Source organism: Antedon mediterranea, chromosome 6 (genome assembly GCF_964355755.1).
Source record: "Antedon mediterranea chromosome 6, ecAntMedi1.1, whole genome shotgun sequence".
NCBI lineage: Eukaryota > Metazoa > Echinodermata > Crinoidea > Comatulida > Antedonidae > Antedon > Antedon mediterranea.
In genome coordinates this window covers 20,713,938-20,741,672 of record NC_092675.1, presented here as the reverse complement: position 1 = coordinate 20,741,672, position 27,735 = coordinate 20,713,938, and the positions used below count along the sequence as shown (strand labels likewise).

At 33.3% G+C, this 27,735-nt stretch overlaps 2 protein-coding genes across 2 annotated transcripts; one reads left to right on the top strand and one right to left on the bottom strand.

The window, feature by feature from the left end:
- The first annotated feature begins 784 nt into the window (after positions 1-784).
- Positions 785-4,338, top strand: LOC140051254 (BTB/POZ domain-containing protein 19-like). Its single transcript, XM_072096401.1, has 6 exons — positions 785-977; positions 1,442-1,655; positions 2,544-2,726; positions 3,206-3,337; positions 3,844-3,969; positions 4,130-4,338. The coding sequence occupies exons 1-6, from the start codon at positions 895-897 to the stop codon at positions 4,259-4,261; spliced, it is 870 nt and encodes a 289-aa protein (XP_071952502.1). The 5' UTR covers positions 785-894; the 3' UTR covers positions 4,262-4,338.
- Positions 4,332-26,382, bottom strand: LOC140051253 (structural maintenance of chromosomes protein 2-like). Its single transcript, XM_072096400.1, has 23 exons — positions 26,105-26,382; positions 23,637-23,786; positions 22,758-22,919; positions 21,138-21,248; positions 20,465-20,680; positions 19,383-19,595; positions 18,306-18,492; positions 17,342-17,517; positions 16,460-16,578; positions 15,672-15,810; positions 15,216-15,362; positions 14,732-14,854; positions 13,768-13,849; positions 13,402-13,537; positions 11,996-12,120; positions 11,296-11,489; positions 10,481-10,624; positions 9,674-9,868; positions 8,603-8,803; positions 8,070-8,195; positions 7,413-7,564; positions 6,754-6,901; positions 4,332-5,797 (listed from the first exon to the last, which is right to left on the bottom strand). Exons 1-23 carry the CDS (start codon positions 26,270-26,272, stop codon positions 5,561-5,563), a joined length of 3,651 nt encoding a protein of 1,216 aa, XP_071952501.1. The 5' UTR covers positions 26,273-26,382; the 3' UTR covers positions 4,332-5,560.
- Between the last annotated feature and the right edge of the window lie 1,353 nt (positions 26,383-27,735).

Genomic DNA, 27,735 nt, shown 5'->3' with positions numbered 1-27,735 from the left:
CTTATAAAGCCTAATAATACTGTAGAATTTAATTTTATGTGAAAGTATTCACGCTTGTTTCCGATTCGTTTCAATTCACATTAACATGGACATTATTTAACACGTGTTCTTCTATGATCAAAGTCAAAGCCACTGAGACTAAAAGAACGTTTAATAAAATACTATAATATCAAGGTAAAACAGAGAAATGATTCAAATCGTCGGCCGGATAATTATGTTTCTGAGTAGGCCTATAGCAACTTCAATGGCGATACATTGGGGAGGATTTGACAGTAAAAACAGTCCCCAGGGATGTGAACAAATTTGAAAGTTTGTAAATACTGTACTCGAACACAAAAATAAGAACACAAATAAAATAGTTTAACAAGAAAGATTTTAATCGTGGATTTTACCGCCTGCATTTTTTAACTACTTTTAAACAGATATTTTAATTGTCACAAATGTACATATATGTATACAATATATTCATCACTGATAATTTAAATAAACGTGAGGTGAACTCACACAAGACAAAAAAAGTAGGCCTACAATTATAACAACATGAATGGAATATAAAGGGGGCCAAAATACATTTAAAAGTAACCTAAATATTTTTTTCACTCACAGCTACTCGATTTCCTATTTAAGAAGAAATAGATAATATATTATAGTTATACCCCGCGGCCTATAAATGTGTTGAAATACGTACGGAATGACATATGCGACAAAAAAAAACCTTATGGGAGAGGTGTTTTAACGCTGTCGCCGTATGCAACAATGACGTTTCATAGGAAGTAAACTTAGCAACAGTAAACAGTACACTGCTGCACTTAGGAAGGCGGTGACTAATACTGAGTATAGTAGTAAGTTTATAGTAGCTAAACCGGGAGCTAACCGTACGTATCATTAACTGTCATGGCAAATGAACGATTTATGGAGGGAAGTATTGCATCGTTTTCTAAGGATATGAAACGATTAGTAAACCAGCGTGAATTTAGGTTCGTATGTGAATTTTAACTTGTAGTTTTTTTACATGAATCCGACTATAGCCCTAGTAGAAACGTAAGCACTTGAACATCGGACGGTGCGAACAAAAAATAAGGTTGAGATTGGTTATTGACAGGCAACATATTGATTCTCTGCGCTTCTCCGTCAGTGAATTGTAGGCCTAACAGTTGGAGATAAATTAGAACCAGAATTGGATTAAGATGTACTTTGACTACGTAAAAAATGTCTGTGTGTTTAGGCCTACACTGTAAATGAGTACTACTCTCACAAGGAAGTATCCTCAGTAGTCAGTAACATTCCCCAACCCCCGCCACACTCCTTAACCGCCTACACCTCCCCAACCCCCACTCGTCCCCTACTCTCATCCAATATTTATAATGATTATTATGTATCTAACAATTTTTTTATATTAATTAACAGACACAGAAATTAATGAAACAAAATTTATTTATAGCGATGTCAAATTCCTAGTCGGTGAATCAAAGAAACCTATATTCGCCCATCGTTGTCTTTTGGCATATCGTTGTGAGGTGTTCCGTGCAATGTTTGCCGACCATAGTCACTCTGATATTTGTACTCCACTGGTGCTGACGGATGTAGACCCTGACGTTTTTTTAGCTGTTCTGGAATTCCTTTACACAAACTGTGTAACCTTGAATGTTAAAACTGTAAGTATTTATAAATAATTAATGTTTAACAATGTTATTCAATATTGAAAAGGTCTATACAGTTTAACAACCTCCTTGTTTGATACCTCTCATAAGTGGATGTCTCCCATATAACAGACAGCCCATTCTTCCTATGTATCATTGTAACAAAGTGAACAGAAACTAAAAATAAAAGGTTCATAAAATATTCATTACAGTGGCGATCCAGGATTTTGAAAAAGCGGGGAAAGTAGTGAAATCAAGTGCTGAACCTAATTTTATGTACTGTCTTTCGCATTACAATTTGTGAAATTTAGAGGCCCAAGCAGACTGTGCTCCCCCTTGAATCCACCCCTGCATTAATTGAGAACAGTACAGGAAAGATGACACCCACTCAAATAATTCATCAATCCTTTTGTAGAGTATTGTGATCGTTGAGGGTTTCCACTCTAAAATCTTCACCTTTCAATCAACCACTTCAGGTACTGTAAATGATTATTATAAATAGTATCGGTCCAATTACACTGCCCTGTGGAACCACCCCACTCACTTGTTACTGGTCACTATTTAAATTTTTTCAACCATTCCTGATGTTTATTTAAAAGGCCTTAAGCTCTGACTACACTATGAAACTTTATATGACAAAAAATGTGATGTGTTCATATATGGACATGATGTTGTCATATCACTACCATATTTAAGCATATCATTACCATATTTGGGCACATCATACTTTTTTTTGTCAAACTATTTCGATAGTGTAGACATAGCTTTAAGCTACATTCACACTGATCCTGAATAACTCATTCTGTACAAAACGTGACATAGCCCAAAACAAAATCAGGCTCAGTGTGAACCAAGCTTTAATCTAAATGGAAAAGCTAAAATAGTTGTTTGTGTTTTGTCCAGGCTGTTGATCTATTAGCAGCCTCTATCGAATACGGTTTGGATGAGCTTAAACATCTTTGTATAAAGTTTCTTGTTGAGAATATAAACTTGCAGAATGCTTGTGAATCCATGCAGGCAGCCGTTACCTATGGACAATCCGACTTGCAACTTAAAGCAATCAGTTATATTGAAGATAACACTGAGGTAAAGTTCTGTCTACACTATAAAACTAGTTTGTGTGATGTGCCCAAATATGGTAATGATATGATGTCATCATGTCCATATATGGGCACATCACATTTTTTTGTCACATAATGTTTGATAGTGTAGACAACCCTTTAAAGGAATTAGAAATAATAAATGTAGTTATGACTTTTAGCATATTTTTTCATTTACAAATTTTTCGTTTGTATTTAAATTTATTTATCAATTTACAATACTGTGTGTAAAAATGATATAGTACACAGATGTTTTATTTGTTGAAATATACTTTTAATTCACACCACAGGGGCAGTTGCACTTGTGGCATGCTCCCTCTTTTTGACAGCTAAACTGCTTTTGCTATCTACTTTTTACCGTCTATAATAATATATGTTAGTGTTTCTCCTGGACATTTCAAGACTTACATCACATCACATCACCAATATACTATATATTTACCTCCTTTGTTTTTGTTTGAATAGAATGTGTTTAAAACGCAAGGATTTCTAGAAATGTCAGAATCAGCTATTATTGAAATATTAAAAAGCAATCGTTTGTTGATGGATGAGCTGAACATACTACAAGCAGTGAAAGAATGGGCAAAAATTAATTCTGTAAGTTAGAGAGGCAGAGGGATTTTTTAACCCTTGCCTGATGTAAAAATTAACTGTATCAGCTAGTCGCAAATAAAGACGAGATTTTTAACAATATTAAACACTTTTCAACAACATTCTTTCTCCTATATATACTTTTGTGACCTACAAAATGCATGTAACAGGGACAGATCTAGGATAAGGTTAAAGAAGACTGAATAGGAGGTACTGTACTTCCCTAACAAAATATTGCTTATAGTATTAGCCGCTTTTTTTAACCTTTCAACAGTGAGGGAGAGGGGGGGGGGTGTAAATCTAAATCTGTTTAATGCTTTCCCCTATATAGTAAGAACTTCAGAAAATTGGTAATCTGTTTATATTTATGATATCTATATTTATTTATTTTTTTCGGAAGTATTCTCAGTGTACTTAGTATGAAGTACAAATTATGTCAAGAGTAGGGCAAACATCTGACCAATTATTTTTTTAGTTTATTATTATTCCGGTAATGAACTTCTATTCTGCAGGCTGTGCTAAGCAAGTCAGCAGAACTTATAGCTAAAAACGTTGTCCAACACATACGACTTTCACTGTTATCACCTGATGAACTTACAGAACTTGAACAAAACAATGATAAGAATAACTTCATACCAGTAAGTGAAACATTATACAGTATAAATATTGCCTAAAGCGGACCCCAATACAAAGCTTGAACGTCCTAGATGTTGTATACTAGAACACTAGCTAGTTATGGAGGTCTGCGCATGTGGACAGAAAAGGAGATGAAATCATGATTCGTTTTCTAAATTTCAGGTTTCGAAGATGGCCTTTGCTTGGAAATTTCACGCATTGCATCAGTCTGTTACTGGAGATGAGCAGACAAGGTTGAGGAGGGGTACACGTAGTAGAGAGTGCCATCAAGGCTTAAAGAAATGGGACGCTTAAAGAAATGGGACGCTTAATGACGTACACAAGGGTATACGCTAGGGGGAAGAATTCTACCCAAGCTAACACTGCATTGTCATTGTTCTCTCTTCAGATGTGAACCTCCCTATACCAAAACTCGCCCACACCCTTGGTACATTATTTTATCAATGAGTAAAAATTACATTTAAGAGTTTTAATAATACTATAGTAAAAGGTGCTTGCTATTAAATCATATTTAAAAAGTAGTATAATTAATGTGTGTAAATTTAATGTATGTAAAATGGTTGTGAATAATTTAATTCAATGTACATATTAATCTCAATGTTTTTATTAAAAGTTATGTATGCTTGATATCTGATATTTTACTATACTGCAATAAAGCAATTCTTTTTGTGTGACATGAATACAATAGATCCCCTCGTTTGTGACACCCTTATTCAGTGGACACTTTCTGTGAAATAAATAAAGGGAAATATATTTTTTTAATACCTCTATTCTGTTGGTTCCAAAAGTTCTACTGTACAATGAATACATTTGACGCAGATTCTGTTTCAGTGAGGTATTTTTTTCTAGTTCATTTTTTTACAGCATCCACAACAATTTTAATTACATGAATCATGTTCTAATAGTGATCATTAACTGGTGCAAACAATTATGGACATGAACTGAGTGCTTTATTTGAATTCCTTTACCAAAATAATCCCTTAACTGTGTCAGTAAATCAGATTACAGCATGTTTTGTACAATTCTATTTACAGATTCTCCTCATTTAAATAATTGTCTTATCTTAGGTAACTTGATCACAAAATTATCATTATCCACTGCATGCAACATTAAAACAACCTATAGCCAGCTTGATATTGGTGCAGAAATAGAATTTAAAATTTAAATAAATTCTGCCATCACTCTTCATTGGCCAGAATCAAAATCACTGATGCATTACAAAACCCATTCATTATTCCGTGGTTAATCCCGCCTCCACTAAATGCATTATGAACTAAAGATGCAAGACCTATTACTAAAATAAATCCACAGCCTAGAGTTTACATATAAATTGTGTACGCCAAGTACATACACTGCAAGCATACTGTATGATACTGTGACACTACAATTCTCCCATTGTAGCTGTGTTTAAGTGTCTATTTTACTGAACCCAAATTTATTTTTTACACTAACTAAAGCAAACAGACAGTTTTAGAAGTATACAAACCTAATTATTTTACTCAAAATATAATATATTCACTGCCTTTATATAGATACTACTAAAATACTACTAAATGTTAAATTTATGTACAAAAAAATAACATTCTAAAAAAGTTACTGGCCATGAACTGCTAAAGGATCCACTCTTGCCCTCTTTGACCCAGTTTTATTTGTTGATTTGTTGTTTCTTGATGTACTAGACAGTGGTCCTGTTCTGTTACTTGAAACATTTCTCGATGTTGGTACGACCTGAGCATGCCGTGTAACTGTAGACACTCCATCAATAAATTTGGTTTTAAACAGTACATTTGCGTTGTTGAACATTCCGTCTTTAAGTGAGACAACAATGAACTGAAAAATAAAATATCAATACTGCATGTTACCAGTGTATCATTTGAGTTTGGTAAATACACTGTCACATGCTACATTGTTGCTGTGATACAGAAGTAGCATGTGATGTAATATCACAGTAATTTGCCTAAATACAGTACAAGAATCAAGAAACAGTAATAATTGGCTAACTTAGTTTAAGGGTTAATATTGATGTTGCAAGACAGGGGCGTTGTAGAACAAGTCCTTTTGGATAACAAGAACCCAGTGTATCTTCTGGAAGAGTAAGGGGTCACTCTGCTGTACTGGCCCAATTTATCCCTTTTCGATGTGAACAGACCAACAAGCAATGTTTGGTGGAAGCACTCGACACAAAGGGACTCTTAGAGGAGATGAAAGTTGTATGTGTAACATCTAGTCCACAGTATCAGAAATTTCAACAAAGTTGTCAGAACCAGTAACAGGGTAACTAGAGACCATATACCAATAGCACTGGTCTGTAGTTTTTCTTTCTTTCATGCTACTATATTATTGGGTCCACTTCCTATTTTGTTTGCACAATATGTTACTCTAACGTTGAGCATTATATGTGCTTTTATGCAAATCATCATTATCTTGACAGGGAGTCTAGTGACCTGGGATACCCAATGACACAACTTCATAACATACAATTATTTTGGTGTAAAGGTCTTACATTAATTGAGTTGAGTTAAATTGAGACTACTGATCGTGAGATCGAGGTTCAAATCCAATTCTGGCTGCATTGCTTGTATCCTTAGGCAAGATACTTTACTTACGTTTGCCTCTCTCCACCCAGGTGTATAAATGGGTACCCAGTTAGATCAATACACAACTTTGCGCTGATTACTAGCTGCATTATGGAAGTATGTTTCCATACGTGTTTGATAATAATGTTCAGCGTTTAGAGGTTCCACAACATTAGGCGCTATATAAATCCAGGATATTATTATTATTACCTGTGAATGTCTGAAATGAGTCCTCAACATCTGACCAATGTTCTGAGTATGTGACAAGTCTAAGGCTGCATCTACCTCATCAAGGATGTACAGTGGCGCAGGTTTAAACAACAAGAGTGACAAAATCAGCGATAGGGCCACTAATGATCTATACAATAATCACATAAAAAACAAATATATATGAATAATCTATATACAAAGTAGTATAATATGTTGGCGAAACATTATTTCCCCTTGTTCTTTTCACAAGATAGTATTCCTTAATAGCGGTGTCCCAAAGAAGTTGTTCTTTTAGGATATTTTATGGATTATTTTTGTGCGTAAAGCGCTTTAGAAACATTATATTAGGTGCTATATAAAACTACCATTATTATTATTACTGATTGTATTGTAATTTCATGTATCTCCTTTGAAACCACTGGCAGGCTAATATGCAACAGAGACAATAAACTGTATTTTGACATTGGATGTAAGTTTAAACAAGGCCATATATATGGCTGCAGTCGCGTGCACAAATTTGAGTTAGTGTTTACCGACCAACCGACATAGTGAGCTGTAGAGTCACATTTACAAGCGGCTAAAAAAGACTAATATAAAAACACAACTAATTGCAATCAATTTCAACAAAATTAAAGTATATACAATGACAATATTGCTACCTCTGCCCGCCACTCAGTTCAGATAAACTTTCTTTCCAAACATCTCCAAATGCAACTTTTACTTCTAAACCATCCAGAATACTATGACCTTCTTGTGGCATCAACTTTGCTGATGTGCCAGGTAACAGTGTTGAGAAAATTGAACCAAAATCCTAAAAATAGATTATACATTAAGTTAAAAATATAACTGTGTAGATTAGGCAGAGTTCATACTTTAGCAAGAGTTAAATTCAATGACCTCTCCAGCCAAAATGTTATGACCTTTGAACAGTTTTACATGACAGGTTAAAATGTCAAAGCAAAGCGAAATAATTTATAAATAGTGTTCAATAAAAATCAAATTTTCTTCATCTTATTATGTCTTTCTTTTGTGACTTTTTAATGAAAGCTAAGCCAGGCATAGTAAATATTTAGGAAAATTATATGATTAGATTGTGGTCTCAGTAGGTCCTAGGCGGTGAATATTTTTCACAACATGTAAACAAATGTTAGAAAGAACTTATTGCAAATAGTAGTACTTAAAAGAGAAAAGAAATCAAGAAGTCATTTTTTATTTTATTGTCTTTCTTAACAATTCTACTAGAGTGTTGAATGTAAACCATTGACCAATGGCGAAAATCATTTGATGTGCTGTAAATGAAGGACTCTTTATACTACCTTGTTGACCTGCTCCCATGCTTTCTTTAGAGCCTCATTTTTCTTCTCATCCAGTTCCTTTATGGTTGCCATGATCTTAGTTTTGTCATTCTCCACGATACGCTGTTTCTTCATCAAGTCATTATACTAAAGATATAAACATTGTTAGAAAGCTTGATTTAAAATTTAAAAGTATTAAACAGATGACATGGGCTAAACATTTTAAACAGCCAGACTTTATGTAACTTAAATATCATAATATTTGTCCAGTTATAAAACATACAAAAAGCTGATCAAATATTGTATCACAAATATACAATTTTAAAAGCAAGAAATATTCACAAATTACAAACATCATTAACATTAGAAACATCAAAAATTAGAATTGTATTCATTAAATATATTCTCCATTAAATATTGTTATGAAAAATATTAATTAGGCTTACAGTAAAAAGGTATATTTAGAAATAGTTCTTAAATACAGAATTCAAAAATGTATTTATTAATGTGTTATAATTTATTTGTTATGATTTACCAATGATTTTAATAAATACCTTTTCTTCAGCCTTGCTCAGAGTACTCATTGCTCTCAGATTAACATTCTTTGCAAGGTTTTCTTTAACCTCTTTCAGTTTATTTAGCCTGCTTCCAACCTCTTTAGGATCATTCTGGGTGAAATCATAGCCTGTGTTGGGCTGTCCAAAATACTGCTTTTCGTTGGCGATCCATTCATATTTTGCAAGTAAACTTTCAACCTGTAATAGATGTGTTAATTTGAAGTACATTTCTGGCAATAACTACCGTAATCCAAGGAAATCAATATGTCTTTGTGCCTGCTAGGCTAGTACAATAATGCTTAATGGGCTAGCGAACAACAATCACCACCCTAAACCACTATCAAACTTTATGTGACAACAAAAAATGTGATGTGCCCATATATGGAGATGATGATGCCATATCACTACTATATTTGGATATATCACTACCATATTTGAGCATATCACTACCATATTTGGGCATATCACTACCATATTTGGGCAACTAGTTTGATAGTGTAGACAGAGCTTTACTCCACAATCACAATATCTGATCAGTGACAAGATAATATTTCATTTTCTAATAATTAATATTATATTATACGTTTCATTTGGACTAGCAACATACAAAGTCAGCCAGGTGATAATTTCAAAAGCTAACTAATCAAATATGAAAACTAACAACCTTTCATATTCATGATGTGCTACTAGACTATGCACATATTGAGTCGAAAGGTCATTCTATGCATGCTAAAAAAATTCTGAGCATGTTTCCATTGCTCACCGCATTACTACAATCCTTTAAAAAATCCCACAGTGTCAGACCCCTGTGGGCTAGCCCTATATGTCTGCAGGGCCGTAGCCAGCATGAGGCAGTTATTTTTTTTCAGTTTTCACCACTCACCCTAATCCCCAGCACAGCTTGTCGTATTTTATATTAATAATTATATTTAAAGCATCTTTGCTTCGTCTGTTTTTAACCTCTTACTACGGCCTTGGTTTGTTCTCTTTTACATTTTCTGATTACAATAGAAATTAGGAAATTCTTGGAGCTAAATATTTTCCAGTTTTGAGTGACTGTATACATACCCTATTGCCAGCCTCCTTACTCTCCTTATTGATCTTGCCTGCTTTATGTTCATTCTCTTTAACCTGTAACTTGATATTGTTCTCTTCTTTGCTCAGTTGGTTTTGTTCTTCTATCTTAGCATTTATATCTTGGTTACGTTCTGTCAGTATGTCTTTTTGTTGGTTAAGCTCATCTTGACATTGTTTTACAGCTTCCTATAATAACATCAATCAATCAAAATAGCATTTATTCTTTCATTTATAAACAAACTTAAAAATGATCTCTTGCTTGTGCTGCAAGTGCCAATAGAAAATATACGAATATACGAAATTATGAATTAAAATAATAATAAAATGAACAATACATATGTATGTACACATACACCTCACATAATACTGTATGTGCATAAAACATTTGTTATATTATTTATTATCATTTTTATTTATTTATTTCAAAATTGGTATAAATATTTGATAAAACTGTGAAAAGACAAGCACTGTAACACCGTACCTGATTGGTCAGAATTTTGTTCTCTCTTAGCACATTTTGTACTAAAGTAAAAAGTTACCACTGAGAAAAATTCAAAACCAAAATAAGAGGGTGCTGTAGAAAAATTAATCATGCATGTCAGTTGTCTTCCAGCCCATTCACTCGTTCTTCGAACAGGATGTTTAGCTCTTGGTCCTTTTACATATATACATATGTGCACAAAACATTAAAACAATTATGATCTTCAATAAGATTAGGGTATTTTTGGGGAAATTTATATTAAAATAGTTAATAGCTGGACCACAATTACAGAAATATATAAATTGATTGGGTCTTACCGCAGAATTCTTAGTTGCTTCTTTAGCCTGTTCCAATTGCTCCTCTAAACCGTTAATGGTCTCATTTATTGTTTGTATCTGCTTTTCGTATTTGGTCAAATCTTGTCGAAGCGTCTCTGCTTCCATCTTCAACATTTGCATCTCCTATTGCAAGAAAAATACAATTAATAGTAATAATTTGAATCTTTAAGGCCTTGTCTACACTATCAAACTTTATGTGACAACAAAAATGTGATGTACCCATATGGACATAATGATGTCATATCACTACCATAATTGGCCATATCACTACCATATTTGGGCACATTACACTTTATTTGTCAAACTAGTTTGATAGTGTAGACAGACATAGTGGTAATACAAATGAGAAAATGTGTGAGAATGAAACAAGTCACGATTCAAAATCAGGGCTTCTGTTTTTTTATATTCTACAATTAGACCACTGGGTCTTAGAATTACATGATAAGTCCAACATAAAGCTCATGTCTACTAGTTTTACAAAAAAAGTTTGATTTGCCCAAATATGGTAGTGATATGATGTCATCGTGTCCATATATGGGCATATCACATTTGTTGTCACATAAACCGTGATAGTGCAGACAGAACACATTCCTAGAAAACAAGCAAAGGGCAATACAATTATGTTCTAAAACTATGACCCACCCCTACAAAAGGACACTTTGGTTAATTCGAAGTGTCCTTTAATAGTGGTTTTGCCTATAGGATAACTAACTTTTATTGATGTCTTTGGGAAAACGTTGTGCTATAAATAAAACTAATATCATAAAAGCTGTAGATAAACTGCACACACTCACCTCATGCTTAGATTTCATATTTTTGTTTGAATCTTCAGAAAGTTTTTTAGCCTTATTCACTTGATCCTCAGCTGCCTTTATCTCTTGATCTCGTTGTTTTTTGGGGTTTTTCAACTTGGCTTCCAAAGTTTTTAATTTCTCCTTCATCTCAATCTGTGTTTGTTTAGAATCCTCTACAGTTTTTTGTTGTTCCTCTAAATTTAAGAATATTGAAATATAAATAAATGTCTATTTTTCATTTTTATTATAATATATAGCAAATCAAACATGATTGAACAGGTAGGATTGGTAGTGAATAATGACAGGGGTTGAGATGGATTAGTACACTGGGGTAGCCCCTGCTTTTTTAGAAATATACACTGGGTTATTTTAAGTGCACACAAGCCAGAGGTGTACACTGGAACTCCAGGACTCATGGATGTCCTTATCTCACTATAGCAAATGGGTGCATTGAACCTTATGTTGATACTATGACAGTGGTTGATTATCCATGCAAGGAAGGTGATGTTGAAAATAAACTTAAAAAGAAAAATTGAGTAGATAACATCATGGAATAGATTGGAAAATCCTTCTCAGAAACACAGATATTGGCACATAACTAAGACTTGTGAAGGGAACTGGTAAAATGTTCAATTGCGAAGCGACCCTACCGGTTACCAGTACATTAAACAGTACATTAATAATTGCAAGCTAGCCTTACCAACAGATGCCTCCAGTTTCTTGATCGTGTTCAACTGTTGGAAGTGGGTACTCTCCTGCAATAGAGTCTGGACGCTTTCTATTTCATGCAACTTCATATCTAACTGTTCTTTAAGCTGATGATATCTAAAATTATAGATAACAAAAATAAGAGTGCTATTAACCTTTAAAAATACATCATACAGGGTACTATTTAAAAAAAAAGTGGAGTAAGCAATGGGTATGGTAGACCCTTTCAAGACCTGACATAGGCCGATTATTTTTCACCTATAGATAACAAACTAGGGGCCTAGTAAAATATTGTTATTATAATATAACAGAAAATGTCATTAAGAATAGATATAAGGACATCACAACAAAGAGTATTTATCTCTGTTTTGTGGAGGAAATTTTTGTCCCTCCAGTTTGTCAAGGAAAATGGGAAAAATATTTTCATAATTTGAATATTGATTGGAAGTCATGTTGGTTATCTAAAGTTTGTAAAATGAAAGATAAAAAATTAATACACTTTAATTACAAACTGTTAAATAGAATTTTAGCAACAAACAAAAGGTTGTTTATCTGGAAACTAAAAGATACTAATATATGTGGTAGATGTGGAGAGGTACAAGATGAGGAGCATATGTTTTTTACTTGTAAATTTATTCAAGGTTTTTGGACAAAAATAGAGATTGTTTTAAAAGGTACCAATCATATGAACATGTCTTTTCAAAATCTGGTAATTGGAACAAGAAATATTCTTACTGATTTTATATTTGCTGCTTTCACGGTTTATAAACAAAAGATACTGGCTGATGTTACAAATAAAAGTTATTTTAATTTATGGAAATCTTTTAAACAAGGAATTCTATTCAGAATGGAATGTGATAGAGTGTATAAAAGAGAGGAAAGCATAAAAAAATGGGAAAAGGTAAAAAATATTATTTTAGCAATGTAAAAATGTATAATTGTTAAACAATAACAAGCTAAAAACACGAGAAAATATTATTACGACACAATACTTAGTATTCTAGTATGGTTTCTACCTTACTAGTTTTATTTACTGGTGCTATATGAGTTACAGTATATTTTATTTTGTGATGTTGTAATGGCAATTGTGAACCTATATTATGTGATGTATACTTTTATATAACTTTTGTCTATTTTTTAAATGCTTTAACTTTTATATATGTGAAATACTAAAAATAAGAAAAACAAAAAAAAACTTTAAGCTGCAGAGATAGTTTTCTACTGAAACAAAATTGATATAGATTATTGTAACAATTGTAAAGAATGAAATAAAAGTGAGTGAATCTCACAAAAGACACAAAAAAAAAATATCAATATATGTTTTTTAAATTCCAGACTATGGGGAGAAACTCCACAAGTAGAAGACGACGACTCAAAATAGGGGTCTACTGTACTTACTTTTCTGATGACTTCTTAAGCTTAGAAAGCTGACTGTCAACCTCACCAAGTCTTTGTTGTTTCTCTTTCAACCTGTCTTCTGCATCCTGCAGCTCAGATAACATAGCTAAAACAGTTGATGACTTGCTTCTGGAACCTACAAGTTCACACAAAAAAGGGCAGTAAATACAATTTATAAGAATATTTGTTTTGACTGCTCAAATAAAATCTCAGAAGCTGGCATAAATGTTAATTTAGACAAGCAAAATTTAGTTGTTGGTCTTTTTCAAATATAATTTATATATTTTAATTTAATATGTACTGTAAAGATATTATCTGGACAATTATTTTGACAATAAAAATATATTCAATAATATTGATTCCTACCTCCATTAAGAGTTCCAGATGGGTCAAAAGTATCCCCTGCTAGGGTCACTGTTCTTGTTTTTATTCTGGGATCAAATGTGACCTAAAAAGAAAACATGGACATTTTATAATAATCAATGCATCCTATTGAAATTTACAGCCACAATGCAATACAACATAATCAACATTGCTTTACACCGCCGTTCCGTACCCAATGTTTGGGTCGCGAACAAAAATTGAATCGCAAAATTGTTTACGATACTGAAACTAAATTATACAGTGATCTATATATGAAATGTTCTCAGTTTTGTAGAATCTACAACACTGATTACATTTTACATCTACAGTTTTTCCTATTTTGACGAGCTGTAAACTCAAATATGCAATGTTTGGTCGCGAGAATTCCCAAAATAGGAGCATGGTGTCGCGGTCAAAAAAGCTTGCGGAACACTGTTCTACACAATTAGCATAAAAATCACAGAATGTCTAAACTAAGTCTTGACATGAGGCTTAGGTAGTTTTTATTGGATGAGAAAGGTTCTGGTACTATTGATAACGTGGTAATATACAAATAATGAATGTTTATGAGTAGGAAGAATATTTACATGAGTTGAAGGTTTCTCATTCAACATATAACAAACATTAATTATTTATATTTACTCAATATTCAGGCTCATCAATTTCTATTTTTATACAAAAAAGTTCAATCAGCAATAGTATTGCCAATCATTGAAATTGGAAAACATAATGCATGAAATGTGATACGAAATCAACCAATCAAATGGCAAGGATACACAGAGTGTTCATGGTACCAGATCACCACTATCAACAATTCTTTATATTTAGTACTGTCAAACTAGCATGCCCAAATATGGTAGTGATATGCTCAAATATGGTAGTGATATGACATCATCATGTCCATATAAAGGCACATCAAATTTTTTTGTCACATAAAGTTTGATAGTGTAGACAAGGCCTAACTTACTGCCTTGGCATGTTCCATCTTATTACAGATAAAGTTTGAACCAAACACAAACTTCATTGCTGCTTCTACATCTTTTTCATATCCAATGAGTGAAAGGGCGAAGGACACATTGTCTTTTCCAACCTAGGATAAAACAAAAAAGAATTTGAATCAGAGAAAAATACAACAAAATCAGGGATAATATAAGTAAACAATACTAATTGTTTAAATATATAAATAACCAGCAACATAAAATCAGGCCTTGTTTTTTGCGGCGAGCGAGTGCGATCACTCACCTAATGCACTCCTAAACCGCCCTTGAGGAGTGTAATTTACAACACGCTTAAATTTGGTAAACTTCTAAATACCAAAATACAAACAGCAGACCTACAGCATCCCTGAATGTATTGAGGAGTGCAATTTGTAGCACATCTATAATTTTTAAAAGACAAGGCCTGTGAAATATACCTATATACGTAATTTAGATACCTCCTTCAATACTTACAAGCTTTTTAGCGCTGCTGATCACATCTGCACTCAACGTACGTGAAGAGATCTTATTAAGCGGAATGATGGTGTAACGTTTCTTCAACTCTCCTTTCTGCAGTAATTTTTTCCCGGTGAGTTCAGAATCTACTACTACATTGTATAACTGAAAGAATAAAACAAATAGTTGATTGAATTCATAATAAATTTTTTGGTTTTTATTAATGACATAATGAATGTATATTAGTTGAATGGGAAGAATATTTTCATGATGTGAAAAATTGTTCTATTCAAGAACAATGAAATCTTTCAATACATATACTGTCCTGTTCAGGTTGGTTTTGTGTGGCACAAAGATATTGAAATTGATTATCCAGGTGAATATACGATCTGATACGATCAGCCAATAAAATGTCAAGGATATAAATCATATTAATTCATACAAAAAACTAAAAGAAATGGAAGTACTACTGACCTTTCGTCCTGCAGATACCTCCAGAGCGGTGGCAGCATTCACGTCTTTTATTTTCATGAGACGCGCCACAAGACCATGCACCTTACTACGATCAAAATTCTTTTCTGGATCACGATATTCAAACTGCAAGCTTGGAAACCTTGAAAAAGCAAAGTAATAAGTCTGATTAAATTAATTTTCATAGCATTTGAAATATTCAAACATATGTGTGTTTGCTTGATATACTGTAAATACAATTTTACTGTTAGACATGTGGTAAGTCATCTACTAGTTACAGAGTTGAAAAATTTTTTGTGCATAATATATACAAAATAATATAGTTCATAGGTGCAATAGAAAGGACAAAACAAGATAACAGAAATAGGTCTCAATCTCATGCTTTGACACATGGCGGACCCTAATGCCACTTGGACGCAACACGATGAGTTGACCAATCACAAGCAACAGTCCTGATATCATATCCATTGGGTAATTACTTATTTAATTTTAACCATACCACTCTCTTTTATTTACAATAAAAAAAATTCTTAAAATAATTATACCCATTTAAGGAAGTGTTTGCATGCATTGGACATGGTTAATTCTGGTACTGATTCCTCTTAGTGCACATCATAATCTCATGCCTTCTAATAACTAAAGCATAGGTTTAATTCTTATCCTTGTCTAATGAACTGTTAAATTAGAATTTTATCTTGTTTGAAGCTAAACAGAATGTGTACTGACAACATCAACATTTTTCCTAAATACGAAATAAACAAGAATGATACAACATCCTGAGCCTTGCATACCTTTCTGTTAAATTAACAACTTTATCTTGAATTTTGTCAGCTTCTACTGACAATGCCTGCCTTTCGTGTAACAACTTTTCTTCCACTTGACCGTCAAAACCAAGTTTCTTAATCTCAGACTGTAACAAATTACAAGAGGTGATTCTAAATAATTGCTTTACTATTTAAAAACATATAAATCATCATCTATACAGTTTAAAACATTTTCAGATGTAACCACTATTTTGTCTGATAGGAATAACCCAATACCACCCCCCTTCTTCCCGTTACGTTCTTTCCCAACCCAGTTATAACCTTTAATAGAGATTGCGTTGCTCTCTTTTAAGTGTGTTTCAGCAATACCAAGTATATCAATACTCTTACTATATATAAACTTTTCAATTTCATAAATCCTATGTTTGCTTAAGCAGTTAACATTATTAAAACATATATTTAGGCTATTTTTACCTACAGGTATATTTTTCGTTTTCTTTCTACCTCCTCTTCGGTGTTTTACTGAATTTGTTTAAAGTAATTACAAGTGCAACAGGACAAACAACAACCATTATGCAGATTAATATGGGCTATTACTTAATACAGTCAATTCTCCCATTACCAGACATCTTTGAGCTGGGCTAAAATGTCTGGTTTTCTGAAAAGTCTGGTTGTTTGAAAAGTCTGGTGTTAGGAATGTGTTTTTATTGGTAAAAATGAATTTGGAACATTTTGGTCCTCAAGAAAATCTGGTTTTGGGAAAGTTTCCAGGTTTTCAGAGAGTCCGGTATTGGGAAAGTTGACTGTATGAAATTTATTTTTTTTATAGGAAATAATTCTCAAATGCAGAGAGACAACATATCATTCATGCATTGTTAACTGAGTATAACTAAACACTAGTCAACATACCTCAATATCATCTTTAGAATGTGTGACTTTGTCAAGGATTTTCTTCTGTTTTTCATACTCATTTTCTGTTATTTTCACTTCTGCACTTTTTTTCTTCAGTCCATCTTGTGCTTCTTTCCATTTCATCTGTGCCTTCTTCAGTGTATCTCCTGCAGTCGTCAACTCATTTGTACAATCTGTTACGACAAATGACATCAGTAAAGGAAATATTTTCTATTGAAATAATAATTTATGAAATAAAATACTTACTCAGTGGCAACATTTATTTTATCAAAAGACACAATATATAATAATAATACTGACAATCAAGAAAATGTCATATTACTACTCCATGTAACCAAAAAGGGTTCAGTTTAGTGTCTAGCACAATTTAGAATAAAGATGTCGATCATATTAATTTAATGTGTTGCTGCTGTTGCACCATACAATGTTTGGGATGTAGCACAGGAGTCATGGAGTCAACTTAGTAAATATCATGAAGAAAATCCAAGTTTGAGTCTCAATAAGGTCAAATTTGTTTCACTCTTGAATAGTTTTCACCTTTACTATTTACATAATCAATTAAACATCTTACTATTATATTCAGACAAAAGTAAATAAAAATAAAGATTGAAATCAAAAACATTTTTTTCTGCATGAAGTATTGTTTATGGAAGACATGATATACCACACCTGAACTATCTTCCCTCTTTCTATGAATATTGGAGGAACTCTATACATAGTTTTAAGAACAGAATTCATGACAGTTGCAATAGGCTGATTCAAACCATAATTACCGTACTTCCAACGTACATCAGCATTGGTGCAAATTGTTTTTTAAGGATATTATAGGTTGGTTTTGTGGAAATTGTTAATTTTCTGGTGTAATTGTTTCTCTTTTTTTTGTGTATGATTTGTATATGGATGTAATATCCGAAATAAAGAAATGAATGAAATGACATGTTGTCTCTCACTCTCAACAAACCTCGATATTCTGCTTCAAGAGTTTTATCAGTTCCATCATCGTTAGCTAGGCCGGATATGACTGCCTGTAGTTTTTTCTGTGCAGTAGTATAACCCTCCGCATCTGTCGTGGATTGTTCTTGAAGTTTAGCATAGCTAGCACTGTTATCTTCAATCTCTTTCTCCTTGGCCTTCAAAAGATTTTCATCCTAGAAAAAATAAAATTGTAGGTATATGGTATAGAATTATTTATTCAGTCATGCAAGAAGCCACTGGGTGACAATAGGGACTTTACAAAACATGACGGTAAGGGGAGGACGACGAATATGCTGCGTAAAATCATAAACAGTCAACATAGCTGTTTTATTAGTTACGCACCCTTGCGTGAAGACGACGGCAGTATATCTCTCTCCCTTTCCTTTGGCATGGGGCCGTTCTGAATCACATTCAAAAGCCGCTTTAACAGTCCCACAGCCATTTTAACCCAATAAAAATGTTATTTCATTAAACAAAAAATTCAAATATTATTTAAGAGTTTTTCAAATTCCACGTTTAAGTGTAATTTGAACTGTATATTAAAGGTTATATATACATTATTTCTAGTCGTTCTCCGTAAACGGGAAGATGACAACTTCATCGTCCTCTAAAAGTTAAGACGATAAAATTTCACGCTCCGCCAACTTTGTTAAAGCACTTGCATAAATTATTCATGAGCACCGTCCTGTGGCTTCCCGTTGTGTTTCCTAAAGTCCCTAATGTGGAAGGAAGTGTAGCAACCCCTTATCTAAATTCACACTTGGCCTTTGATTTTTTGTAAAATCTTATTTTACAAATCAGTGATTTTATGACTGCCTTATGATATGAATGACATCATCAAAAAACCAATAAAATAAAGCAAACTTGAACTTAAAGTTGGTTAGTATCTTTGGCAGCTGGCCAACATACATCACTCAATGTGTGTAGGCAGGTAAAATATTATACGTTTTACTGTCTATCCTAGCATATATAAAACTATAACATTATGTGTCAGATCATTAGTATATTTATAATTCTTTCAATATATTATACTACAAACTACAAAATCTGTTAAATATCTTACTTCGGTTTTACTCTTCATATGATCTTTCAGACTTTTCTTCTCTTTGTTTAGTGTTTCCTTTTTGTGTTGCAGAGACGTTTGTATCTTTGTGTCCGCAATTTGTTTTTCAACAAGTTTAGCTTCAAGTGTTTTCAGTGAACCGGCTGCCTCCTCTTCGCATTGGCTTTGTAGTTTATGTATGTCTTCTCCGAGAGCATGTAATGTATCATCAATCTAAAAAAAAAATGTTTGTGACTGTATATTTAAAACCTTTTAAATTTCAGTTAGTGAGTGAGTGGCCGAGCGGTTAAGACAGTGGAACCGTAATTACGTAGCCATAACATCGGCAGGGGTTCGAGGCTCACTCGCTCCATGGTTCTGGTGGTAGAACGAGTCTTCTCGGATAAGGACTATAAACCGTAGGTCCAGTGTACACATCTAGCTCGTGTGCACTTTAAAGAACCTAGTACATCTTTCGAGACGAGTAGGGGGTTACCCCAGTGTATTAGTACATCACAGCCACTGATCACCAACTGGGCCCTCTGGGAGACCAGTCTTTGACTGAAGAGGTTACCCAGTATAAATATAAATTTCAATTCAATTCAATTACATTAAAAACCATTCAGTCATAGACCCAACACCCTGTTTCCTGGTTTAGAGCAGACACAGTATCCAGCTCTGCTCTAATTTTAAGTCAACTTTGGGCTGGCTTAAAAAAAATAGATTAAAGCATCTAAACATATCAATTGCTAAATCAGGGTGACCCACATATTAAATAGAGTGCAAGACTAATTTTTACTAGAAAACTAACTGTGGATTGTTGATGTTTAAAAAAATACTGAATGCTAAAAGAAAAATTGTTAAACTCAAGTGTGACACTTTTAATAATTTGATATAAAAAAGATGGTGAGTTGAAAAAAAAAATGTATAGGCTCTCTAGTAGAAAATATTGATTTAAATGATCAATATGAATATAAAACATACAACATTAAGTCTACAATAATATTTACACTGTACTATTTAAGATTTTTTTAATTGCTTGATAGCAAATTGAAGGAACATTTGAAAGGGTTTTATTCAACGAGACCTTGTACAGTACTTACTTCTTTAATTCTGTCCTTGAGTTTCAATATGGCTTCGGTAATTGACTGTAGGCCTTGAGTAGATTCATTGTTAATCTTTTCAGCTGTCATAAACTGGTAGGCTATGTGAAGCTTGGTTAAGTGTTCAAGCTCTCGCATAACCTTTTGATATTCTAAGTATGCGGAGCGTTCTTGACGTAACGTGCTAAGTGTTGGTGTAATCTCCTCTTTCAAAATCTGTCAAATGAATTGTTTACAGAAAAAAATGTTGACGTATGACATCACATTTTTAGTGTAGACAGAGGTTTAGATAAGACGTAAAATGTTACCACTTACTATAATAATAATAATAATTGCTTATATAACATAAAGATCTGATGCTTTAGTTAATTTTATATTTTAAGGTCTTTCATCCAGCATTTCTTTATATCAATACATCAATACAACACCTCTAGATACCTGAAGGTGCTGATTTATTTTTTCCCAGCCACCCACCCTACACATCCAGCTTTTTAGCTACATCCCTGATTGTGGTCTAATGGCATATCTGGGTACCAAGCAGAAGATTTGAGTTCAAATCTTAGTTGGAGTACAATTTGTTTTTTACAATTCATAATCTTTCTTTGATATTAGGATTATTATTTTCTTTTTGCCTTTAAATACTTTATATAAATTAATTTTTTAAAACAGTTACCGATTCAATTTCTTTGAGCTTTGCGTCTTTCTTTTCAATAGTTTTTTGAGCAGCAGCCTTCTTATTCTCATACATCCTGGTTCCAGCAGCCTCTTCAATCATCGACAGTATCTAGGAGCGAAAAACAAACAATAATTAAATACTATTTTTAGAAAATACTGGCAAAATATTAATGTGAGATTAAAAATTGTACTGATGCTCACTCAGACAAATTAATAGTGGGATTACTTTAGGACAAAAAGATTAACTACACAAACTACAATTAATTTTTTAACTTATTTAGTATGAATCAGTCATGAGATGAACCACATAATAAAATTGTGTAAGTGTGGAATAAAGATGTGGCCATCTCACAATCAGTTGAATAAATAGTGTGCAAATAATGTGTTGAATGGGGAAATTTGTTCATGGGTTGAAAGCCTAAACTGTGCTATTGTTCACCTCTCCTCTTGAAAACATTCTTCCCATTCAACACAAAAACATTCATTATATCATTCATTCATCTTTTTATTTCGGAATACCATGACATAATATATCCATAACAAAAGACAAAAAAATCTTATCTAAGAACTCATAGTACAAAAACCCAAAAAATATATATATAGAGTTGTGAGGTGCGGACGTCACGACAGTAGGTGGCGCTGCGTGGATGGTAGGTAGCGCTGCATGGTTGCTAGCCAACCAAAAAATGCGTTCAACCTGGACTCCTAGTTCAACAATGGTTTGGAATAGGCTTATTGAAGTAGTCATTTTAAATAATTTTCAATAAAAACAAACTAAAATTTCAAAAGATCACTAACTATTTGTTTTTAATAATCTATTTATTCTTCAACTACAGTTTAAGTTTTAAAAATCAAGCTAAGATACATAACTTGATAAAAACACAAATATATAGTGTTTATTAACATATAGCGTTGAACGCATTTTTGGTTGCGCTAACAACCACGCAGCGCCATCTACCGTTGTGACATCACACCGCAGAAATCTATATAGAGTCAATGCAACAAGGCATTCCACTGTATGTGCATTCTTGTTTTAACAAATCAATTTTTCTAAATTTAGCTTTTATTGGTAATAATTGAATAATGCATGGTACATGAAATCAACCAATCATTTTGAATGCCTAAAAAAATGATCAGTTAACTTTCTGAATACTGTAAAAGTCTTAAATTTGAGGGCTGAAACTTAAAGAGTGAAATGGCTGTGGGAGTAGCCATTTTGAATATGCCATTTTAATATCATATAATAGTTATCCACTTTGACCAAAAATTGGATCGAAAAAAAAATTATTACCTGAAAAAAATGTAATTTAAAGCAAAACATAGTCAAATTGGCTGCCAGCCAATGGATTTTTGGTTGAATTTAACCATTTATTTTGTCATTTTATAAGTGAAAACATTATTTTTTTATTTGTGATTAACACTACAAAATAACCTATTCAAATCAAAGTCTGATTTAATTAATCTTCATTTTTCATGTTTTTAGGGGACACCTGCTTAAATTATGCCTTCTACAATAACTTTGCATCTGGACTAACAAGAACAAATAATTATTTGTGAGTGATCCAAATTGTTTAGTGAAAAAAGAATGGCATTTTTTCACTTTGCATTTGTACAGTACCTCTGGTGGTTTCATATTCAACACTTTTGTGATTCTTCCTTGCATGATAAGGAAATGAGGATTGTTGACGTTAAGTTGAACAGAGCAGAACAGATCTTGAACACGGCTGTTATTGGCATTGCTACCATTGATCAAGTACTTATTACGACCACCAATTACAACCTAAAAAAATAAGATAAAAAAAGCTATCTCTAAAATCTATCTCAAGGTTAACAATTACTGTTTCATACTGTACAATTACTGCAATGCACTTTTTTATTAGGTAAAAGAACAATTTTTTATTTATACACACATAGAATATAGGTGAGTGACGAACATAAAGGTAGTACAATTGATTTGAATTTTATTTAAAAAAAAAAGAAAATACTATGAAAACGTGCAGTAAAACTCTAAAATAGTTATGTGGGCCCCTGAATATCAACTGGCATTAATTTGTCCAGCTGGAAGAGTTACCCTCTATAAATACAGTAAAGTTGAAAAAAATTAAATATTGTATTTGTACAGATGCAAGTTGGCGATTGCAAGAAAGTTAGGTAAACTTTCTATACAGCAGTAACAGTGTGTTTATTGCCATAGTTTTACTTTAGTCTTAAAAAAACATTGTTTCAAAGGACAGTGGACTACGCAGGTACTCAGCAGTAAATGTCACATACAACAACTTTTATAAAAGGGTCACTTTGTGTCAGACAGATATGGACCTGCCAGTGCACTGGAATAACCCTACACTCTTCTGAAAGATGCGTTTGGGGTCTTTAAGGCCAGATGTGGGGAGTTCTAGTTATCTGAGAAGACTTGTTATACCACCAGATCTACATATTAGTATGTGCATATTTTATGGATACTATCACTATGATAGTAGCAATTACTGACGATACTTACTTGTCTAGAAACAGTTATTTCATCAAAGTGCTCGTATCCAACAGGACTTTGTTTCTTATCTCCATTATCAAAAAGAATTGTAACAGTTGCCTTAGTAATTCCAGCTTGACCGCTCTTGTATACCAGTTGCTGTAAATTGCTGGCACGCACCTAAAAAAAGCTAAAACTATTTGACAAGATTTCCAAATATAAGTCAACTGGTTAGACCTACAGTAGGATGTACATCAAAGCAATATTTAGTAATACATTAGTCATTTGGTCAGCATGGTCGATCATCATGCATCAAATTAATTAGGTTTTCTTTCGGCATGTTCAACGCATAAAATTACTAAAATGCCTTGTTTTAAAGTTGTTTTTCCAGTCAGACGCAAGATTGACTATCATAAAACAACAATAAATAAGCAAGATTGACTATCATAAAACAACAATAAATAATGCACTTGTCAACTGTATGTATGACCCACTATACAACCCCCGGGAGAGGTGTGTCATAAACAAAAAATTGCTGATGCAGGGGTGCGTCAAAAAACCTAGAAGGTATGTCACATCAATGAACGATGGTGTGTCAATAATGTCCGTCACTTTACCAATCAAAAATCATAAACAACATGGTCTCTCACAGTCTATCAAATTGGGTGCGTCATGGTCACCTAACTAAGGATAGGGCTTAGGCTAGGCCTATTATTAAGTAACATTTTTATGCCCAGGTGCATCATGGATGGTATGGTAGGCCAGCTCGCGTGTTTTTTTTTTCCAGGACGAACGTGGGCAGAAGTCATGAATAATTCATTACCTTAATTATTTTCTATTATAAAGAATTGAAAGATAGCTGATCTATTTCCTAAATATACTAAACCTAACCCTCTAAATAATCTCTCTCAACTATTAAAAAAAACATGTTCATGAAAGAGCTCGAACCGAGGGCTTCAGCGTAATAGGTTAAATCCTTTACCACTAGACCAAACATTTCGGTTGACAAACGTTGTTTACACTAATTATTTAATCTTTCTGCATTCTTATATAGCGCCCTCTATAATGTTCCCTATTATGTCATAATTAATCATGAATTATTCATGTTTTCTCCTAGACTTGCCCCAAGTCTGTATTGTTTTATTTGTTTTTATTTCGACCGCGATTTTTGTCTGAAAATACAGACTTGTGAAACACATATAGAAATCGATTTGCAGACCGCAAACATCCGATAAGAATGACGTAGGTTATCATACCGTATTTGGCTATATGGGGCGGGAGGTATGTAAATATGGATTTCAAATCAACCAATGATCATTTTGTTTCAAAATGAAAAAGATCGAGTAGGCCTTCGTACAGTGCTGAATGTACGATCGAGACTGTTGAAATATGAAATCCTGTTGCCAAGTTGTTTTGTTTATTAATTGTTTAGTCCTTAGCCTAGGCCTCCTTCATAGGTCCTACTCAACTCGCACGTATGACCTGCCAAATAAAACGCCAATAAGGTAGGCCTACATAATACCACCACCGGCACACAACAGGATTCACACACAACAGACAGGGCTACACCACCACTACACAGAACAGGACAGGGTCTGGGTGGGAATTAAATCAAATTATCTCTGCGTAATATTAAATCAGGGAGATGTAAATTACATCTCCCTGATTAAATGATCCATATAAAATCCTTTCTAGCCTTCAGAAACTTTCATCAATGTACCCAAGAAGTACACATTGTCTAAACGTAACATAGTGCATGCGTACCATCTTATTTGTTGAGTCTTTGAAATTCTAAAATATGAATATTAAAACGGTGTACGAGTGAGTAGCCAATCGCATGCAGCTGAAACTAGTCAACCGGATAATCTATGCACCAAGAATTCTTGGTGTCAAACCACGTGACTTTTGCGTGTTCCCCAGACGGAGTATCCAAACTCAAGTAATACACGTATGAAACGCCATATGTGCAAAAATATTTATATTTTTACTAATATTAAGAAAAAACTCCGTCTGGAGCCCAGACTAGTTTTCTGCCCACGTTCGTCCTGGAAAAAAAAATTACGCGGCCAGCTCTAGACTGGCCAAGCTAGAGGGCTAGCCTTGCGTACCTACTATAAAAAATACAAAATACAAACATAGGCCTACATACAAAAATACATGTTTGTTATTTGAGCAATCAAACATCATTTTTATTCATTATCACAATCTGTGTGTAGGCATCTAGGCCTAGCTAGGCCCTATACTGTAGCCTATATAGGGCCAGGCCTAGTCTAGCCTAACTATAGTTAGTAATTAGTAAGCCCACTACTCTAGCTAGGCCTAGCTAGGCTATGCGGCTAGCCACCTAGATTTACCTTTCGTTTAGCTAGATATAAGTACCTTATTCCAAGAGGCATAATTATCCTAATATCTAGGCCTAGATCCTAGGCCCCTAAGGCAAGCCGTTTCCGTCTGCAGCAAGCACAGGCTCTCTTGCTGTGACTGCTCTAAAAACTTACCTGTGTCAAGTTTGAAATACCAAGAAGAAAACAGATAGAATCCAGGATATTTGATTTCCCAGATCCATTTAACCCAGTAATGGCATTAAAAAGTGGATCAAATCCTTTTACTTCTGTTCTTTGTGCATATGACTTAAAGCCATCTAAAATTATCTCTTTTATATACATAGCTAGGCCTGGCTTCGGAACCTTTTGAAAACACAATATAAAATCTGCCGCTTAAAATCATTTCGAGAGAAGTGCGCAAACTCCGAAATATAATTCTAATGCTGCCCTCTATAATTATCAAAACCAACAACTTCGAAATAGAAGTACGTCACACATTGTAAAAATCGATTCTATTCAGTATGGTAAAGTTGTTGTTTTTCCTTCGAATATTTAGTTTTTAATTCAAGTCATTATTATCCTACAATTGAAATTCATTGAAATCACACGTCATTATATTCTTTAATAGATTTTTAATGGTGTGCATTATGAAAAAAACGTATATATCTAACACATTTGCAATCCATTTTAATAACATAAAGTCAATAGTGCATTGACATTGTGTTAATGTTATATTTGTAAATATACTTCAGTACTATGAGATTGAACTCATTAATTAACAAACCATATTCGTGTATCTGATCGCAGCAGATATGTATATTTGTCTTATCTTCATTCGTGCTTAGAATCGGTTAGTTTTAAAAAGAAATAACAATATTACCGAACTAGTTACTAAAAAACAACTAGATTTTCTAATACCATTCAATATCAAATTATCAAATTCATAATAATCTTCTCTGCAGACTGACTTTCTTGTTTTACTTTTGATGTTTTTAATTTGTATACCTTATATTTTATGTGATATACCGGTTTTTAAATTAATTTTTATAATTAGTCCCTGTATAACGAACGCTGTTTGTGTCAACACCTTGTTACTAGAATCTAGATTTGGGCCAGTCTTACTATTGGCCTAGCCTACGTGTAAACTTAAATTACGATCGTGTAATAGGTAGTATGGTCGGCCATTCATTCACAGATAACCTGCTGAGACAGTGTTTATGAATAAAGAACATTAAGCAAATAATTAAATAATTAGCATGCATGTACGTCATAATTACAAATCAGAGTCGCTGCAAAGTAGGATTATAGCCGTGATCCGTCTCATTTTATTTAAATCACCAGGCACTAAAAGCTATATATTCCGCGTATAAAATAACACTAATCTATTAATATTATATCGGCCTATAGAATGAAGAACACTGGGCAATCTGAAGTGAATATGAATTATGTAAAATCACTTTCAAATTCCACTATATTATGGTAGACTGAAACAGGAAACCTTTCGGTCCCAACAAAGTCCTTTAATACTAGGATGTACCGCTTTTTGGCCACTTAAATCTCTGTCTAGACCTACACTATCAAACTTTATGTGACAAAAAAATGTGATGTGCCCATATATGGACATGGTGATGTTATATTACTACCATATTTGGGCATATCGCCACCATATTCGGGCACATCACACTTTTTGTCACATTAAGTTTGATAATGGAGACAGAGCTTAATTTTATTATTTTCCCTCGTTCATTACGTTTCATTTACGCTCATGAAAGTGTTTCTTTGATAAGGGGTCCCAATAATTGGTG